Source organism: Heloderma suspectum, chromosome 1 (assembly GCF_057233095.1).
Source record: "Heloderma suspectum isolate Gila_16-S chromosome 1, 16-S_ref, whole genome shotgun sequence".
In the NCBI taxonomy this organism is placed as follows: domain Eukaryota; kingdom Metazoa; phylum Chordata; class Lepidosauria; order Squamata; family Helodermatidae; genus Heloderma; species Heloderma suspectum.
Genome location: NC_139458.1, coordinates 117527004 through 117548282, shown reverse-complemented (window position 1 = coordinate 117548282; position 21279 = coordinate 117527004). Strand labels below are relative to the sequence as shown.

The 21279-nt window shown below is 43.2% G+C and overlaps 1 protein-coding gene across 1 annotated transcript; it reads right to left on the bottom strand.

Annotated features, from left to right (window-relative positions):
• Window positions 1-15190: 15190 nt before the first annotated feature.
• Window positions 15191-17934, bottom strand: LOC146357745 (calcitonin-like). The gene is made up of 3 exons (XM_084828461.1): window positions 17843-17934; window positions 16839-16970; window positions 15191-15885 (listed from the first exon to the last, which is right to left on the bottom strand). Exons 1-3 carry the CDS (start codon window positions 17926-17928, stop codon window positions 15687-15689), a joined length of 417 nt encoding a protein of 138 aa, XP_084684587.1. The 5' UTR covers window positions 17929-17934; the 3' UTR covers window positions 15191-15686.
• Between the last annotated feature and the right edge of the window lie 3345 nt (window positions 17935-21279).

The window sequence follows — 21279 nt, the reverse complement described above, 5'->3', positions numbered from 1 at the left end:
GGCGGGCACATTGACTTGAACTAAAAACAGTGACAGTTGTCTTGTCTGACAGAGGCAGGAAGACACAGCAACCCTGCCAGGCAGGCACAGTGACTTGAACTGAGAGCAACGGTGAGCTCCCCTCTTCCGCTACAAAAGGAGATGCTGCTCCTTTTATTTATTTATTTATTTATTTATTATTTATTGCATTTATATCCCGCCTTTTTTCCTCCAAGGAACTCAAGGCAGCGTACATGATCCTCCTCCTTCCTCCATTTTATCCTCACAACAACAACCCTGTGAGGTGGGTTGGGCTGAGAGTCTGTGACTGGCCCAAAGTCACCCAGTGAGCTTCCATGGCCGAGTGGGGACTAGAACCCGGATCTCCCGATTCCCAGTCCAGCACACTAGCCACTACACCACACTTTTGTAAGAGTGCTGCTGCTGCTGCTGCCTGCACCAGCCTCCTCAGTGACCTCCGGGCACTGCGACTGGCCTCGGCACTCTGCTGCCCTACACCAGGATGCCCTATCCACACTGGGGGTGACCCAGCTTGGCTACAAGTGCTGCTGGTCCCACCAGAACCTCACCAACCTTTACCCCTGCCAAGGTCCCAAAGACACCTCATATTGGGCTTGCTTTGCCACACAGTGTAGCATAAAATTTAAATAATATATGCTAATGTGTGTAGCGCTTTGCCCATTGGTTTTGGGGTTTTTTTACTCTGGACTGTGTAGTGCTTTGCCACACCCTGTTTACTTGTCCACGACACAAGCACTCATGCATGCATGTGCGCACACATGCACACAAGAGCAAAAGAAAAGCAAATACTGAACTACTTACAAGCAAAGGGGAGGGGGGACTATCTATAATCCTAACAGAAGAGAAAACGGGGTTTTTTTGTTTTGGTTTTTTTAGGGAAAAGAGATCAAAAATGGGAAGGGAAGGAATACCGGAACTGAGATGGGCAGGTGGGGGAGGGGAGCCAAGAATGAGGAAAGTGAAAAAATCTAGACAGAAAGTAAGGGAAAACTAAGGGTCGAAAATTAAGAAGGAGGGGGACCTAAAGAACAAGGGAGGGCAAGGAAAACTAAAGTACTTTAAAAAAAAGTTTTCTAAAATAAACAATCAAGAAAAGAATGTAAGGTAAAACCTATTAGAGTAGAGTTGGGTCAGGTAGACAAAAACCAGGCAAAGAAAGGAGGAAACTCAAACTAAGTACTTTTTAAAAAAAAATTTAATAAAGCATCTACAAAAGAAAGAAAAGGAATATTTGAATTGGGAAGGAAGAAGAAAGGCAAAGCTGCAGTAGAAAGACACACATGCACCCCCACCCCCACCCCAGGTATAGCCAACTCTGTCTAACAACAAGTAAATGGCCAACTCTAACCAGCACACTCTCTCACACAATGAAACAAAAACAGACTGATCTCTCCAATATATCCAGTATCTCACTCACCACCCTCCTCCACCACTGTCACTGATTGGAGACTGCTGGGTTAAGTTCAGCCCTAATTTGGCAACTAGAGTTGCCATTTACAAAGGCTCACCATTTTCCCCCTCCCTCCTCCCCCTCCTATCCCCTTCCCCCCTCTGTTCTCCTCCTTGCCCCCTCCCTGATCTTTCACAAGTTGATACATCAAGAGACAGGCTGTCTGGGAATGGCTTCAGTAGCTCCGAAGCTCCAAGGCAGACTGAGGTGCCTCAGCAATAAGCCGCTTCACTCCTGGGCACCTCAGTGCTGTTCGGATCATGCCAAGGCACTTCCAAAGCAGCCCGCTTCACTTCATTATTTGGGATTCGGACTGAAGCGGTGCACAACCCTAATATATACCTGTAAAACATAGCAAGATACCTGTAAAATACACCAAATACACAAGTAGTATATCATGCACCCAATGCACTACAGTGCAAGTGTGTTCTTCAGGGAAATACCATTGACTGTCTGTCTTGCAGAAAACTCGAGTTCATTTAGACCAAGAAAAATAGATGAAGCTAATATTTCTAGTGTCAGAGGAAGACTGATTCACAGGACAACTCCCATTGTGTTCAGTGGGGTTTACTCCCAGTTAAATGTGCATAGGATTGTAGTCCTTTGAATCTTTTTGAAACCATTGAAATCATCAATGAGCAATGGTTCGCTTCTGTTTGAGTGAATAGATTGTCTCCATTAAGGTATAATTCTGACATAGCTGAATGGACCAGCTTTCCACAAACTAAAATTGTGACATGGGAGGAAAAGAAGTATGTGATACATATGTAAACAATTATCTTTTTGGATGCTATGATAACCAAACATTTGATACATTGGCTTTCTGATTACATGTGATTTGTTTAATGAGTGTTTCATAAATTGAAGACACTTTACAGATGCATACTATGCCCAAACAGAATGACACTTTTATACTTTTATACTTTTATATTATTCATCGATTTATATATTTAATTTAAAGTATCTATCTCCAGTCTTTTCACTTACTAAGGTTTAATAAATGGTGTGTTGTTGTTTTACACATATTTGGCTCTATATGGCATTTTTCTCCTCTTTTCCAATTAATGAATAAGCCTTCACTGGATCTGCATTGGTTTTTAGATAGACAGACAGACAGACAGACACTTTATTGCTTAAAGCCATAGGCCACCACAATGTACATAAAAAAGGGGGGAAGGGGGGGGGACAGTACAGTACAGTCACATATTTGTATATACATAAATTCACACATACAGCAGAATCATCCCTTCTAGACTGTTTGGGCTTTGGCACGTATTCTCCTTGCTGCCAAGGCAAATTTTGCTACCTGGGTAGTGGTAAAAGCATCAGTGCCAGAAAGAAGAACACATCTGTTCTAAAGGCGTTCTATTTGAGAGGCACTGGAAAATGATGGCAAGAAATGTATGCCTAGGATGGCCATAGAGAGGACATCTTAGTAAGTAATGAGAGACATCCTCAACCTCCCCAGACCCACAGTCTCTGATGGACTGGGTTATTGTCAAATCTTCCCTCCAGGAAGGCAGAGGGCATGCATTGTAGACGCAATGCTGTAAATAATTCCCATAAGTGGGGCACAGTCAGAGTTGTAAAGTAACTCTCCAGACCAAATGACGTCTTATATAATTGGTACCAGCAAGAATAAGTCATTTGTGAGATTGTAACCAAATCCATCCACTTTATTATAATAATAATAATTATTAAATTATAAAGATTAATTATTATAAATTATTATAAAGATTATTATATAATTATTATAATATTATTATACAATTATTATAAAGATAATTTTTTTTCTTTAAGCATCTCCTTTACTCTTTCAGAAGCAAAAGAAGGAAAGGGCTCAGTATCAATTCCATAAGCTTGCAATATAGGTCTGGTCAGGTTTACCCAAGACTTTTGGGATGGGGCCTGAAGTTGCTCTTGAAAGCATTTTTTTGGAAGGCGGAAATCACTCCTATGGGTCAATTTTAGCCAATACAAAGCAAGAACAGCCTGAATAGATGTTTTAACTTAAATCAATCCCACTTCTACTTTTAGAAGTGCCCCAGGTGTACTCCGGGGGACAGTTAAGAGGGATCTCATAAAAGAGTTCTGAACCACCTCAAAAATAGAGGCATTCATTATCCCCATACCTCTGCCCCATACGTCAGTTGTGAAACTACCTTCTTCTGAAATATCTCAACTGCAGGGGCAACCAAGCTTCCCCCTTGTGATCTAGAGAACTGAAGGAGAGATTGAGTAGACTGGGATGATTTCAGCTTAATTACATCTAGATGTTGTCTCCACGGAAGTTGGGCGTTGAAGTTAAGGCCCAAGTATCTAAAGTTGTTCATTTGTTCAATTTGTCCAACTTCCACATATGCGTTTTCCTGTTCTTCCCAAATACTATCATTTTAGTCTGAGCATAATTAATAGACAAATGCTCTCTTGTGCAAAACGCACTCAACTTTCTCAAGAGCCTTCACATTCCAATTAATGTAGTGGAGATCCTTGCAATGTCATCCGCATATAGGAGGACTGAGAGTTTAACATCCTGAATAGAAGCTGGGAAGCATTCCAAATCACTCAGTTCTTGTACAATGCTATTAATATAAAAGTTAAAAAGAAAAGGGGCCAATAGACATCCCTTTATCAGTTGGGATGCTTTCTGATAACAGTCCATTCACCCCAAGCCTAACTCTAAGAGTAGTGTCTGAGTGGAGCATTTGGACCAAAAGAAACAGCCTTCTATCAATGTTTGTGACAGATAGCTTTTGCCACAATTTCTGTCTACAAGGTCAAAGGCTGAACGAAAATCCACAACAGTAACAAATAACTCTTTTCTGTCGTGCTGAGAATGTTTCTGTATTACGTGATGGAGAACAAAACACTGGTCTACTGTAGATTTCCCCTTTGCAAACCCAGCCGGTTCTTCAGCTAAAATCAAGTTTTCAGCTGCCGATGATGCTAATTTGCGTAAAAGATATTTCATATATAATTTTGAAACAACATTAAGCAGACTGATGGGTCTAAAATGATTTGGGTCTGCTTTAGAGCCTCTCTGTCTTGTGAACAGGAACAACGATGCTCACTTCCCAGCCCTGGGGAATTTTTCCATGCTAGTTTATATAAGTAAGCATTGGTTTTTAATCATACCTGCACTATCAACAGTAAGCCACAGTAAGAACAGTAATATTGCTGCACTTCTTTTAAAGTGAATGTGTCCATATATATTTAAAAAGGATTTGCATTTTGTAACATTTGGGAAGCGATAATGACATCAGAATACTCTGTCCAATTTTATTAGGATCCAAACGGCTCCAAAAAGTTTCAAGGCTGATAAGAACCAAACGTCTCTTTGACATTAAAAGGATGAGATAACAATTAAATGTCAGTTACAATCAATCTGGAAAGGGATATAAACAACAAAATTTGCTTGTAGATTTGGTTAAAAAGATAAAGATAAGCACAGAATTATCTTCACAAAGGATGAACCAAGCACAAAAGATTAAATGAGTGTAGCATTATTAGGAGTGCCCTTGATTCAAAATGCTTAATGGTTACAAACAATACGTTGACTGGTGAAAACAGTTTCTCTTTGATCATATAGTAGGAATCCAAATATGCTATGAATGGAAGGTCATAGCAGAATAAATTTGCTTCTTGGACCATCATTTAATAGAAATATTGAAAAGAAAAAACACATAGAAGCGTTCAGAATATCTGTAATAATTTTCAGAAGTTTCCCCCTCCATGCATAAATCCAACGCCAGGTGGGAGAAGTGGGATATGTGCCATAGTCCCACATTCCCCCACACCTCCAACCTCTGACATCCTCACACCTCCAGGCCCCATCCTGACATCCACATATTCATCTGAAAAGGGGACCCTATGCATGTACAGCTGTATGTGCCTGACCCCTCACATGATTTGGTGAACTGAGAATAAAACTGCCAATATCATACTGCCCTTATACAAATCTGTGGTGTGACCATACTTAGAATGCTGTGTACAGTTCTCATCACCATACCATAAAAAAGGTATTGTAGAGCTGGAAAAAGTGCAGAAAGGGGCAACTAAAATGATCAAGGGGCTGGAGCATCTCCCCGCTGAGGGAAGGTTACAACGGCTGGGATAGCTTAGCTTGGAAAAAGAGAGAGTAAGGGGAGACATGATGGAGGTGTGGAGAACTATGCATGGTGTGGAGAATGTGGATAGGGAGACATTTCTCTCCCTCTCTCATAATATAGAATCTGGGATCATCCTATGAGTCAGATTGGTGGGAGATTCAGGACAGATAAAAGGAAGGACTTCTTCACACAGCACGTAGTCAAACTATGGAATGCGCTACTACAAGACGTAGTGATGGCCACCAATTTGGATGGCTTTGAAAGGGGATTAGAGAAGCCTATCAATGGCTACTAGTCCTGAGGATTCTATGCTACTTCCAGTATCAGAGGCAGTATGCCTATGTACACCAGTTGCTGAGGAAAATGGGCAGGAAGATGCTGTTGCACTCATGTCCTGCTTGTGGGTTTCCCATGGGCAGCCACTGTGTGAACAGAATGCTGGACTGGACCCTTGGTCTGATCCAGCATGGCTTCTCTTGTGTTCTTATGATTACAAGGCAATCAAGGTTCGGGATTGCATGGAGAGTCTATATGGCACGTATGACTGTATTTCTGTAGGTGTCAAGGGCTCCTTGGAGGCCTCTCTCAGTCTAATCCAGTAGCCAAGTCCAGACACAGACAAAGGGATTCCTTTCAAAGCTTTATTCTTCTTTTATAACTTAACAACTCTACAGGTAGCAACTAGATCTGAGCAGCAGAGTACCTATGCCCTAAGTTGAAACAGTTGGTCCCCGTTTGAAAGGGAATTACTGGCAGACCCCTGAACTTAAGGACTAGGGAGAGTCCCTCCCCTTTTCCCTTGGAGCCTCTGGGCGCAGCCGTTGTTTGCGCGCCAACCTGGCACTTCGCCTCCTTTCTGCGCCCTCCATCTGGCGCCGCTCTCTGCATCTGCGTCACGCATCCACCAAGTCTGCTATCTGTGCCTGGTCACTCCATGGACTGCTAACTAAACTAGGAATGCTGGTGGGAGGAATCTCCGTCAGCTGTGGGCCGTGGGAAAGCGGAGCACACTCCTCTCCCAGGAGCGGCTGCTCTTCCTCAGAATCAGAACTACTCTGGGATTCTATGGGCTCAGTGTCCACCCTGACATCAGGTTCCTCTTTTCAGAAATCATGCTCAATGTGGCATTTGAAACAAAGCCTAGCAAGGAAGCACTTGCACATCAGGGGCTGAGCTGGAAGGCACAGGTCCACTAACCCCTCCACATGTTGCATGTAGGCATGAAAAGAAGGAAACTTTTGAATATCCCTAAAATAAAGAGCTTGTGGCAGTGAACCCTACGACACCAAGAGGCTGAGTAAATGGGATAGCACAGAAGATTTATGAACATTCTAAGCTGTCAGGGAAGAAAGCTATTCACTTTTGTGAGGAAAGGAAAAATGATCAGTTTGGGGTTAAAACCTCACACAGGCCTAGAGACAGGTAAAGTTTTGTGGTGCAGCTGAGGACGAGAAAAATAGTCTGAGGAGGAAGAGGATGGATGTGGAGGTGCCTGAAAGAAAGGTAAAAAGTAGACAACAGATTGAGAAATAGGAACCCAAGGGTAGTGAACAAGGGGAAGGGAAGAGGATATTGATTTGAACTAACTAGCCAATTCTTTGGTTGTGGGTTTCTAATATAACTATACGCACCTTGCAAAACAAAGACATTATCTGCATAGAGGTATGGAGGAAGGAACTGTGACAACAGCAGGTAGTCTTCTGTGCATCCCCAATCCAAGCGCTGGCCAACATCTATGCAGGGGGACCGACATACAGACTCAGCATGAATAGGCATGGGTAGTACAATCTGCACACCACCATTTTGTGGCATATAGACAGTGTGATTGAAGGCTACCAGCACTGGAGTCTAGTTCCATGAGCCTCAAAGGAGACACATCATCCCATACATCACAGGTGGGCAACTTGTGGCCCTCTAGATGTTTTTGCCTACAACTGCCACCAGCCCTAGCCGATGGTGAAGGAAGATGGGAGTTGTAGGCCAAAATATCTGGACAGCCACATGTTGCCCACCACTGCCACAGTCCCTCTTCCCTGCATGTGTTCAGTGAACGTCTGCACAAGTCGAAAAAGACATGTTTTCAGAAATGCTACTACTGAAATCCAGGCCACTAGATGTATCCTCAACAAAAACCTGCCATGCTATGAGTGAATTCCTGACCCCATTAAGGCAACATTTCCATTCATTTCAGTGGGCTGCACTTTTCACTTTATGAACATGGTAATTATCTATACTCATGCAGGCAAGAATAAAAGTATACATAGCCTTACATTATCTAACTAGTTTTCAAAATTATCCACTTTATGCAGACATTTCATCTGTTAATTATACATGACAGGGCTGAATGCAGTAACTAATACTAAAATGTACTGCTGTCTGCTGAATTCTGCTTTTGGCAAGGTTCTGTGACAGAAGTGATAGCATTAGCCCTGCTCAGTTCTTACACAGAAGGCTACAGAAGCTTTCACAAAGATACTTCAATTCTTCTTCTAAGAGACAGGCAAAGAGAGAGAAATAATGCAAATTATTGGACAAAATAGATGAAGGTGAGCCCTACAGTTTATTATGTAAATAGCATCATGATGCATAAGAGATGCTACTTCCCCTAAAGTTGATTAGGGCACTAAACTAGAAGTGGAGGTCAAGGTGCCTTCAGGAAGAGGTACCAACCATCTTTCATCCTTCACTACTAAGGAACACATGAAATTGTCTTATACCAAGTCAAGAGACCATCTATCGTCTCTGCTAGCCTTCGCCAACCTGGTGCCCTCCAGATGTGTTTGACTACAACTTTCATCAAGACACAGGACTAAGGGCCTGATCCTGTGCATGTTTAGACAGAAAAAAAGGCCTACAATTCCCAGCATGCTGAGAATTGTAGGCCTTTTTCTGTCTACACATGCACAGGATTGGGTGCTAAACTGGTCTTTGGTCTGATCCAGTAGGGCTCTTCTCATGTTCACTGTTCAGCTATGCCATTTGGCTAGAAAAACAAATAAAAAAGGAGTTCTTCAGTCATTTCTACTAAAATGCTCTTTTTAAATTATTATATTTCTTTATTCCTCCTTGCTGACCTTGCTCTTTTTGTTTATTGACTGAAATCACAAGGCTGGGAGAAAGTTCAATCAATACTCCAACATAAAGGAGAAGGAATGTAGACAAAAGATGAAACCTAATGGCAGTAGCCTGTTTATTCCAATATACAATGTAGTTTCTTGTCTTTTTAAGGACTTGAGAGGACTTGACATAATTTCAACAGATGAAACCTGTTTCATGGCTGAGCAGAGATTTAAACTCAGGGCTCCCCAGTTACTGCGTAGCATTCTAGCCATTACACCATACTGGCTACACACTTGCCAGTAAGGAATGGTTTACATATGTAGTAAGGAACTGGTAAACAGTGAGTTTTTTTCTTTCAGAGTGTTTCCACACTAGGCATTTACTGTGGAACAGTCACACTTTATTCACTCACTTTATGTGGGAGATCTGTATGAAGTCACCAACTTATTGTCCTTCTGTGTTTCCACAGTGTTTTTTCCATCTTTTCTCAGACGTCAGAAATCACAACTTTGGGGAAAAGAAGAGAACAGTAGTGCAAGCTGACTAGCCGGTCTGGATGACTGTAGTGCTACTGTTCTGGGGAAACGGTCAGTAAAATCAGAAGAGGAAAAGAAAGTGCTTCTTCCCACAATGCACAATTAATGTACAGAACTTGCTGCCACAAGATGCAGTGATGGCCATGAGCGTAGATGGTGACTGGAGAGTTGACAGAGGGAAAGTCGATCATCGTCGTCGTCGTCATCGTCATCATCATCACATGAGTATACCGCCCCATAGCCGAAGCTCTCTGGGTGGTTTACAGAAGTTAAAACATTAAAATACAACATACAACGTTTAAAAGCCACTTACATAAAGGCACACAGACAATATATACAAACAACATATAACTAAAAACAACATTGAACAGTCAGTCATAACTAAAGACACATCCAGGACCGATTAAACCTCATCATGTTCTGCCAGATGCCTAGGAAAAGAGGCACTGGCTACTACTAGTCATGATGACTATATGTAATCTCCAGCTTCAGAGGCAGTAGGCCTCCAAGTTCTAGTGGCTAGAAAAACAGCAGGAGAGGAGGACTCTTGCCTCCATGTAGGCTTCCCAAAGTCATCTGGTTGGCCATTGTGGAAAACAGAATGCTGGACAAGATGGACCTTTTGGTCGAATCCCACAATGTTCTTTTTTGTGTTCTTTTGAATTCAATCCTAGCCAAATTGCCCTCCAGCTTTAATAGCATCCTAAGATGCTTAACAGTGCAACCCTGGATATGTCACTTCAAAAGTAAGCGCCATTGGGTTCAGTGAGACTTACTCCCAGGTTAGTATGTCTAGTATTGCAGCCTAAGAAAGGCTGAGTCATTACGCTGTACCTCCTGACCAGAGAAATGCTCCCACCTGGCCTCTTTCTATGAATCCATAAAAGCTAAAATAAATGATTAGGATGGTGCATACTGAAAATGTCTAGAATGAATAGAGCTGGTTGATGTTGTACAGCCCATGGCTATGGGAAGGATCCAACGGTGTCCAGCTTCTACCACTATTAATATTGTACTAGTGGAAAGTGTGGCTCAGTGATAGAGCACATGCTCCGTAGAGCCTCTTGTCAGTCAGTGTCAACAATGGCCTGACTCAGTATAAGGCAGCTTCCTATGTTCATAACACTGATAGTGCTTGCTAGCGTGGCAGGTTTCCATTGCACAAGTGCTGGTTCCCGCCAGCACAACACTAATAACAGTAGCAGGAGCGCAGCATCAGATCCTTCCCCTAAATCCAATCAATCCTAAGTGACCCAGTGGAGAACTGACTAATCAATCAAGCTGTTAAACCATCTTTTCACATTCACTATAAAATGACTGATATGTAATGAGTGATCGAACTCATCTTAGAGTCAGGATGTACTTGCTGTAAACTACAGAACTAGAGTGGGCATAAATGTGAAGGTAGGTATTTAAAAGGCAGGTAATATATTCTCTCTCTCTCTCTCACTCACTCACACACACACACACACACACGTGCGTTATCGAAACCAGGCTCCTAGAAAAGGCTCGGGGTGAGATCCTGATCAAACTGATTTCAAAGGAGACAGAATTTCAGAGCTACCTGAAGAGGTGAGCCCTACAATCTGAAATAGTTACTCTGAATCTGTGTGTTGTTGTTGTTTTATGCACCTATCACTTCAGATGAAAGTCTTGTTTTGGCTTTCCCTGTGATGCAGCATGTTTATTCACAAATATGCTTTATGGAGTTCAGTGGAACTCCCTTGTCAGACTTCAGTCCCAAGCACACTCACACAGTGCAGTCCTAAATATTTCTGCACAGAAATAAGCCCCACTGAGTTCAATGGTACGTACACCTCAGTAAGTGTGTATATAAATGCAGCCTGAAACTACAGAAGAATGCATTTTCTCTGCAATCCTTGATAAGTCTGCATTTTCTCCATCTACATATTATGCTGCTGCCAGGACCCAAAGGGAAGCATTGTGGATTCCAGATTTCTCCATATTATCACAATGTACAGTTTGTCTTGCTGTAATACATAATGGCCATTGTCATGATTATGAGTCCATTGTGCTGGGAATAGATATGTAATTAGAATCTGGCTTTATGCTCTGCAAAACAGATAGATAGATAATTGGTTTTGTGCATTCAAAATGTTATTAGTTATTGTTTTATAGCACCAGTAGTTGCATAGAATATTAAAGTTCCATATAGGAATTTGTCAAACCTCTCTTGAAATTAGTATCCAGCAGTGGCTTTCTGCCAAGTGTTTCAAAAAAAGCTTCATAATAAATCTAACCGTTAAAAAAAAAAGTTTAAATGAAAGATCCATTTCTCAATCCATGTGTATCTAAAATACTTTTTTTAATCTTGCAGAAATTCACAAATGATACAATATTGTAAGTGTTTTTAAACATACTGTACAATCATGTCAGTTAAATGTTTTACATCAAGGCACAGCACACCATATCTTATACATATACCTTGACAGGCAGCAGTTTAGTGTAATCCCCGAGATTTGGCAGTATTGCCAAGATAAATAGCATGGGTCATATTTCACAGATATGCTAGAAGATAAATAAGTAAATAAATAAATAGATGCTTTATATTTTATTTGAAATAGAACTGCATATAAAAAGAATATACAATAATTTCATTTGAATAATTATCTTGAGATATATATATATATATTATATAACAGAAGTGCTTTATTTTTAAAAGAAAAAATCTTCAATATTGGAAGGATGCAAACATGAGTCTTTTATTCAGCCATCTTGATTTATGGAAGAAAGTTGCTTTTGAGAGAAATTAAAAGGTGTTTGCTGCTTCGTTTCATGGCAATCTGAAAGAAACCAAATCAGTGGTTATAAACCCTTTGCCAATGAAAACTTTGTTTTATTTGTAATTACCTGGGCATTAGATTGAAATCAGTATCAATAGGATAAACTCACCAACTTAACCATATGGCCCAGAGATAATCCGCTGGGTAAATCAAGACACTGGATATGTGAGATTGCTATTTCCACTAGGTAATGATGACACAGGCTTTATGGGGGCTAAAACAGGAGTGGGCAGAAAGTAGATCTCCAGATTTGGGACTTCACCTCCTAGCATTCCTGACCACTGGCCATGGTTGCAAGGGCTTCTGGGAGTTGAAGTCGGGGGGAGGCAGAAGATCTGCCTTCTGCCTCCCCCCAACCCCCACTTCAGATAATGGATGTTTGACTTTATTGCATACAATCAATTCATTTTAAGTAGCCTTTACTCGAGGTCATTAATGTAATTGGGCAGTTATGATAAGCATGGCTAGATTCAGTTTTCAGCATTTAAATGGGTAAAAATTCTAATGCATTTTTCTATCTTGTAATTCAAATGTTCAGAATGGGAGGAAAGTAGAAACAACCTAGATATACATATATGAAAGCAAGATGATTCACGTTTGTCACATCTGAGTTCTCTGTCAGGCCTGGAAAACTAGTCAAGGCCCACTTGATTCAAATGGCTTTTTGGTGGAGATAAGAACTCTGGCCTAGAAGGGTATTCAGGATGACACCTAGGGTCTAGAATGGCCACTTTATTTCCTCCTGGGTGGCATCATATTGAAGAAGCTGGAAGCATCCTAGTAAAAACAAAGCCACCCTTCTGTGAAGCAGTGCCATCTCCAATCTTATTTTCCCCCCAGTGCACCATAGGCCAGGTAGAAACCGTGGTGATGGCCCAAGGAGGCAGTGGGAGAATATATGGTGAATGGAAAGTGAGCCTGTAGCCCCTCCTCCTGGGCTACGAAAGTAGGAGAAAAAGGGAAATGAGACAAGGGCATGGCGTACTACCACCTATGGCCTCTCCAAAACCCTTACCCTACCCATGAAATCTTACGAGCCATTTGCAAATTATGAAATGGCAACAAAGATCAAGATGAGAATAGATCAAGCTTATTTCAAGTAACACATGGATTATAAAGAAAACCACAGAATGCCTACATTACGTGTTAAGATGTATAAGTTACAAATTCATAAACCAACACAGAATTCATTCTGGTTTAGGATTGGTATGTTAGGTTTCAATGCAGTATTCATTATTTTTCCAGTGAATTTCAGTTCTTGTATGTGGACCATTTTTTACTCCCAGTTCTAAAAACCCTTAATAGGGAGTAAGCACAATTGAACACGGTGGAACTTACTTCTGAATAAGAATACATAGGATTGCACTGTTAGCCTGTGTATACACATCAAGTGCAGCAAGAATCTAGTTCTGCTATGCCACTGCCAGTAAATATTAATGTTTCAGTATAACTATCCCTGTTCCTTCTTCAAGTTGCAACATTAAAAAAGCACCTGAATTTGTAAAAATAAAATTAAAAAAATACATGCAATATATATATAGGAGAGGGTAGTTCCGTAAAGGAACCAGGTAAAATCCTGATTCTACTCAGTGGATTGGAGATTTTGTATTTCACTTTCAGTGAAGTCCAGAATTCATGTGTCATCCAACCAATGACTGAAATGTATATACATTAGTAACACTGATATTGCCAATGAAGACCTATGGTTCATTTACCATATTCCAGGGGTCATTCAGCAGATTACATCTGAATATTTCTTCTTCGCCTGCCAAAACCTTTTGATCCAACGTCAGTTGGTACAAAGTCATCCTTGCCCACTCCTCCTGACCGACTCAGGAAATCTGCCAAACGTTGGGTCACACAGGTTGCTGTGTTACATGACCTCTTCTGTGCTGATACACTGCTTTTCCCAAAAAAGAAAAGAATACTTAAGATCGAGAGTTCTGATTTCACCACATTATTTACAAGAGAACCCTGAAAAATGGCTAAGATAATAATATTGTGGCACCTTGGCTTATATCTGTAATTAAAGGGTTTCCATGTTCTGTTTGCTCGGGCTTCAAATAATGGAGTTCTATTGTTTTAATGGCAAAATGAAATTCAAGAAATTTGCTCTAGGCTTTCCCCCATATTTCTAAGAAATAAACAGAGTATGTCATCCTCAACCTACTTGCTTTGAAATTCAGTAGTCCTGTTCCAAAAGATGTTGTTCTAGGGTAATGCAATGGTGGCAGTCCCATGAGCAGATAAGTGCATTTAAACAGTAGGATAATCTGTATAACCATTATTTCAATTATGTTTACTAGGAAGCAAGTACAGTAAGGCTACTAGCCTGGAGTGTTCCAGCTATGCCCTGCAGTGTGGGCAAAAGACTAATCACTGGATGGATAGTCATGATGGCTATATATTACGTTCCGTATCAGAGGCAGCATGCCACTGAATATCAGCTACTAGTGATAGGGGGCTATTGCCCTCATGTCCTACTTCTGGGCTTCCCAGAGGCAGCTGGTTGGCCACTATGGGAAACAGGATGCTGGACAAGATTATCTGATCCAGCAAGACTTTTCTTATGTTCTTATCTGACAAAAATCAAGCACTTTAGTCCCATTGATGTCAGTGGGTGACAGAGAACTCCCAATGCTTATCTTCATATGGATTGCACCCAATATGAGAGAAAAAAATACTTCAGTGGGCATTTAAATTACAAAACAGACACACCTTGCGCATCCAGATTGTCGGTAAAATGTTGCCACAATGGATATATAAGATGACCCCAGTCTATTCAGGGTAATTAATTCAACCGCTATAAACTACTCCTTCACATCATGCAAAATCAAAGAACAAGGATATAAAGTATTTAATTTCTTACCTGGATGAATTCAATCAGAATATTGCTTTTGCAACTGGATAACATTTCTAATACTTGCAAACTATATACTGTTTTTCTACAAAGATGGGTGATTGAATAGACTTGGAAAGTTTATACTATTAAAGTTAATGTGAACTTTCCCACTGACTTCATTAGAGTAAACTTGCTGTCCTATATATTCATCTGTACTGAACAGATACTTGGTGTTTTCAAAAACTTGTATTTAAGTACAATTCCAAATTCACATGTACTACTTCTATTCTGTGATGAGAAACCATGCCTAGAAAACCCATATTAAAACAACTGATTAAAGTCATTCATAATTAGAAAATAGACCTGATCCTTGTAGAAAAATAGGTTTATTGAACAGTTGCATGGTCAGGCATGAAAGAAACATTTATTTATTTATTTTTACAATGAGTTGCCAGAAATCAAAATATTATTATTTGTAAAATAAACTTCTAAGAAAATCAGTTAAATTTTCAAGGCAATACTACTTATTCTTATTTTAATTTGGTATATGCTTTTCCCATTTTCCACCCCCGCAACGCCATATGTGTTATGTTCCTTAAGGTGCGATCCTATGCATGTGGGGGGGAGTCCTACAACCCCCCCCACACACACACACATGGCTGGCTAGGGAATGCTGGGGGCTGTAGGACTTTTTTCCGTCTAAACATGCATAGGATTGCACCCTTAATTTCCTAACTTGATCCAGTTAAACCTTCTCGCTCAAAAATAGATTCAACAGAACATAGCAAAGTTAGCAATCAAGGTTAGATCAACATGCAAAGAAAAGGGGGGGGATAAGAGTGGGAATAGGAAATCTGGGCCAATCTAGTTGTTTCCGAGGGCTTCCTCGTAGTTTGCATAGCGTTCATTTCCCAGGTCACTCAGCGCATTCCTTTTCTTGCCAGGCGTTCCAGCCCCGACGTCAGTACGAGGGTAAGTTTGCAATTTGTGCAATTCTTGAGACAGTTTGCCCAGCACACAAGTGCTCAGGTTGGCGCAGCGTTTGGAAATGGGTCTGTCCAAGCTGCAGCGGGGGGAAAAAACATGCCGCAGAAAGTAACAGCGAACCATGCGCCCGCATGCCTTCTCCCACCCGAGCCCCCGCCCCGGCCCCGGCGCCTGTTATTCAAACGGGGCAGCAAGACAACCTCGACGGAAGGGAAGTCATCCATGCAAGGCAATCGGGAGGGCCGGGCTGGACGGGGCGCAAGTGAGGAGCTGCCTGACCAAGCAAACGGACTGGGCGGGGGGGGTGTGTTGTTGTTGCGGGTCGGGTTGTTTGGGGGATGCGGGTCAGGAGCCGCCCGGCGGGCGGGGAGCGGCAGCGCGACCTCGCCCGGCATGCAGCGCCGCTGAGCCCGGCATTCGTCGCCATGCTTTCGGAAGAGGGCGCTCGCTGCGGAAGTGCAGGCGCAAGCCTCGGCCTGGGAGGGAAGGGGGCGCTGCGTGCAGCTGGGAGCGCGGGCCGGCTCGGCCCAGCGCCTCCTCCGTCATGCCGCCGCCGCCTCCTCCCAGCATCGTCATGCAGTATCGCGACAGAAGAGGGGCCTGAACGACGGCCCTGCACGTTGGTCTATGTTCAGGGCGGGAAGGGAATAAAAGCTGGACGTACCTCTTGCAGTCCCACTCTAACCCCCTCTCTCTCAACTTCAAAGCCTTTTTTCTTTTTTTTAAAGAAAAGTAACTCAGTAGTAAGTTAACAGAAGCAAAACAAACAAAAAGGCCCCCAGACAATCGGAAGCAGCCCTCGATGGCCATCAGGCAGAGCGGTCAGAACGCAGGACCGGGTGGCGCCGTGTATATATCGGCCAAGCTGGCCAAGGCCATCCGAGGGAGGAAAGAGATGCCCGCCCGCCCACGGGGCTGCTGCTCTGCTGGGAAAGCGCCCGCACACAGAGGAGAGCCCCCCTGCCCAACTCGGCGCCTGGCTCGTCTTCTTCCTCCTGTCTGCGCCTCTCGGCCTGTACGGCTGCTTACCTGTTCCCTTCGCTCGCCTGGTCCAGCTCTTCCGCCGCCATCTGGGCGTACCCGTTTACTAGCGCCTTTAATAACCTTCGAGCTTCATAGTCGCTGAGGGTCCCTCGATCTGTGCCGGGCTCTAAGCCAGGTCTGTTCGGAGACAGCGGCGTGCAAGAAAAGCGTCACTTATAGGGCAGGGAAGGATGGGGCAGTAGAAGGCGCAAGGGCGGAGAGTGTCAAGCCCTCGTTCATCCAGAGGAGGCTGGTGGCTCCGATGTAGGTGGGGCTACGGATCTTCCCTGGGTTTCCGGCAGGACTCTGAAGGAGCTATCCAAGGTGCTGGAACTATTTTAGAGTTCTGACTGAAACACAGAGCGGATTCACAACCCCACTGACACTGAAGCCATCAGCTCCACGGAGTTCATCTGCTGGGGATTTGGGAGAGGTCACGGCGTTGCACACGTGGGATTTGCTCCTATGTTTCCCCCCGCCCCTTCTCTCGCTCGCTCTCTCGCTCTCTCTCGCTCTCTCACGCACACATGCTGCTGGCAGAATTACTACCCCACTTTCGGCATTCACCCTCACTAACTCGGATTAGAATCCCTGTTTCACCACGCCGTGGAGGCGAGGAGAGAGAAAATCCATTTTTTAATCACCCTCGGAATTGTTAGTTAATCTGTGTTAAGTAATCTTGCCTAAATAGGCAAACTTGATCGTCCCATCCTCGCCAAGCACTCGCTATCTAAAACATTCAAATAGTCCCTCTCTTCAAAAACAGATAACACATTAATAAATTATTTATTAGGGGCGCAATCCTATGCCTGTTTAAGACAGAAAAAAGAGAGTCCTACAACTCCCAGCATTCCCCAGCCAGCCATGCTGCCTGGGGAATACTGGGAGTTATAGGACTCTTGTTCTGTCTAAACAGCCATAAGATTGCGCCCTGATTCACTTCGCCAGGCAAGGAACAGCCGAATGTCTCCACACTGTTGCAGACTCGTCCGCGGTTCTCTGTCTCTTACCTTAGGGGGACTGCCTGGTAGCTTTCCATCTGGCATATCACCAAGGCATAGACAGCAAGAAAAGAGGAGATCTTCAGCATGGCCATGGTATACTCGCTCTGCAAGAAAGGCTCCCGTTAGAGTGGCCATTTCCCTAATGATTGAACCTGCGGCTGTTCGTGATCCACTACGGACGCTGCGATCCTGTGCACAGTTACCCTAGAGTAAGCCCCACTGAACTCAATTAGGACTTCTGAGTATTACTTGTACAGAAGCCCCTTGGCACGCAGCGGGATAGGTTTCTGAATTAGGATGCATTGGATCAGGCTGCACAGGATGTTACCATTTCCTGGGTGTAAAAAGGGAACGCTTTTCATTTGGTTAGGCTCGTGGGTCTTGCTTTAGAGATGCTTAGGAAGACGTTCCGATGTCCAAATAGGAATCTTGAGGGCTTTTGCCGAGTTCATGTATAACTGTAGGACTGGAGACATTCAGATCAATTGAATCAACAGATAGAGACCAACGGAATCATCAAATCACAATATTCAAGTAATACTTCAAACTGTATCACGTCGAGCGTGTTAGGTCCCAAGGAAAACGAAAATGCTAGATATTTATTTTCCCGCAAAATTGAAGATCAATGGGTAGAAAATCTGTACATTTCGTTTTGAATTGAAAAGGTCAATCATTTAGAACATTAGGCTGAAACAAATGATGACCTGTGAAGTTGTTAGGCAAACATGTATAATTGCCCCCCCTTCATTTAAATAGTCTATTATGGACACAGAAATAAAATGTTGTTTCTGGAAAATAAAATCCAGAAACATAAAACAATAAACTTTGTCCTTCACACGCACACAGATTTACCAGATTTTTCAGACCAAGCATTTCCATATACATGACATTTCTTTAAAAAGAGCCCTGCAGTGTCTTCAAGAAAACTAATTTATTATATACCATAATCTTCCCTCTCTACTATCAGGAACTGTCCCTAAGACTGGCTGTTTGTAAAATACTTCCTCCCCATCCCCAACCTCTGTGTGTGTGTGTGTGTGTGTGTGTCCAACCCCTTCAGCTCATGCTCCTGACGAAGTAACTCCTATGGAAGCTCATGCTGCAATAAATTATTATTTAAAATGTCACAGGATTTTTCTCTCTCTTGTTTTCTGCAAGAGAACTTGTGTCTCTAGGGGGGAAAAAAACACTGTTGGCTTTAAGAAGCATTTCCAATTACACGAAAATACGTTTCCCGATTACAACTACCCGTACATAAATTTGGCGTTACTCTGGTTTAATGGACGTGATCAGAAAATCAGGCGTGTATCAAAATTAGACGATCACCCTCTCGTCTGTGGGAATGGAGGAGGGAGGTGTCCTGTCTAAAATAGAAGATGCAGGTGTGCCAAAGCTTGCTAAACTATTCTTCCGGCATCTCCACTATCCTTGTGTCACTTATGCCTTTTCCCAAAGTACGTGACAGATCCCTGTCAAATTGTATTCTTCCCCAGTATCCGGAAATATTCATTCACACACACAAAATCCAGAGAAGAGAAGAGAAGTCAAGATAAAGATACCACAAGAACCCGCATCAACCCGACATCCTTAAATTGTAGCCGGAGGATTCAGGAGCCCCACAGTTTTAAGGCTACCATCCTATACACGCTTACCTGGGACTAAGTCCCATTAAACTCAGAGTAGGGCTTGCTTCAGAGTAGATCTCCATAGGATTGCACCGCCAGGCTCGCAAGTTCTCCGACCCTTCTCTGAAGGGTGGTCAACACTCGCTAGATCGGTCTGATAAATTGAGAAAAGGCGAAAGCACTTACCTTCGAATGTAAGGCTCCGTAAGGAAGAGTAAAACGTAGTAGAGGTTTCCTCAGTGTGCGTTTCTAAATCGTGATGGTCTTCAGTGCCCAACGACCCCCTTTTATATCTACCGCCAGGATAAAAATGTGTAGGCGTTCGATGAACACTGGCCAGCCAATCAGCACGTCGCTTATCACTATAAAACCAATCCACGATTGACCACGAAACCCCGACTCCCGAATTACGTCACCCTCCAGTCACTGAGTATTCCATTCACAAAAAAATTGCCAGTCATTTAGGCTCATCTGATAAGCTTATTTGCATTGAGGTCATTGGCCGGGATGGGGGGAGGGGGAGAGAAGAAAACCAGAAGGGAGGGGAGGGCATATTAGACGATTAATGAAATGTAAGGGAAATGTCCCGAGTCATTAATAATATCTAGGCCACCCCATACCCCCTCACCCCCTCCAAAATCCACCGTATCTTTTTTTAATGAACAAACTCAAAGGCCAGGTTATTTACTTATTAGAGGCGACATCTACTGCAAAAAATGCTGCATTGCAGAAAAGGGACGTCGGTTGGCAGAGTTCCTCTTTCAACTTTGCATATAGCAATGGCCAAGACGATGTTAGTGGATGTGTACAGAATTCTGCTCTTTACATTTATTACGAAGTTGGCTTCTATGAGTGCGATGAGGGTTGCCCCCTTCCTTCCCCCAACCCAGCCTAGCGTTTCTCTGTGGTGGGGGAGCACATTACAATCCACGTCCCTTATTATTCAGTACGTTGAATTCGACGCACAGCCCAGCCCTAGGCGTGTTTACTCGGAAGTAAGCGCCGCTATATTCAATGGGGCTTACTCCCAGTTAAGTGTGCATAGGACCGCAGCCTCATCGTGCAATCTCTTACTCTCGGGGCTCAATGAGACTCACTGGGGAATGTGTATTTAGGGTTACAGCAGCTTGTACCTGTAGTCTGCCCCATCCTTAAAGGTGCTTCACGTAACACCGGCAAGAGCCCGCAAATCCTTTTGAAAGGCTGCCGCCATCCTATGCACATTTACTTGGGAGTAAGACCTCAGCAAGTGCTTACTTCCGAGTAAGCATCTATTGGCCCGTGTTGCCCGTGTACATTTTCCTCGGACACGACCACATTTGCAAGATGTGGTTTTGGGGCGTTGGGCTTGTTTGTTTTCCTTTCCAGGGCAAAAGTGTGGTAACTTTAGTGTGGACTTCGGTGTTAGATCGAGGGGGCTGTTGGTGAATCAGGCGTGTAAGAGGGAGGGATCAACTGAAATCCAGCCAAACACCAACTCCAGGTCAGTGCATGGGATTGCTTGTGTTGCCTTCAGTCCGCGTCACGGTTAACCCTTGCATGGGCATGGAAAGACCGCAACGCCTTTCCCCCTGCTGTTCAGCTGTTCCAAAAAGCATCCGATGGCTCTTCACCAAACCTATTTGCGTCCAAATCCCAGAAAACCAGAGAGAGAGAGAGAGAGAGAGAGAGAGAGACTGATCCACATACGTCTATTCGATCAGTTCGATCAATGGGGATTCAATCCATGGGGAGAGATGGGTTCAAAGCCCGATACTTCTTCGCCCCAAGGGGTTATGTCTCAAGCTGCAAAAGACGCCCCTGTTGCACCTGGCAAAA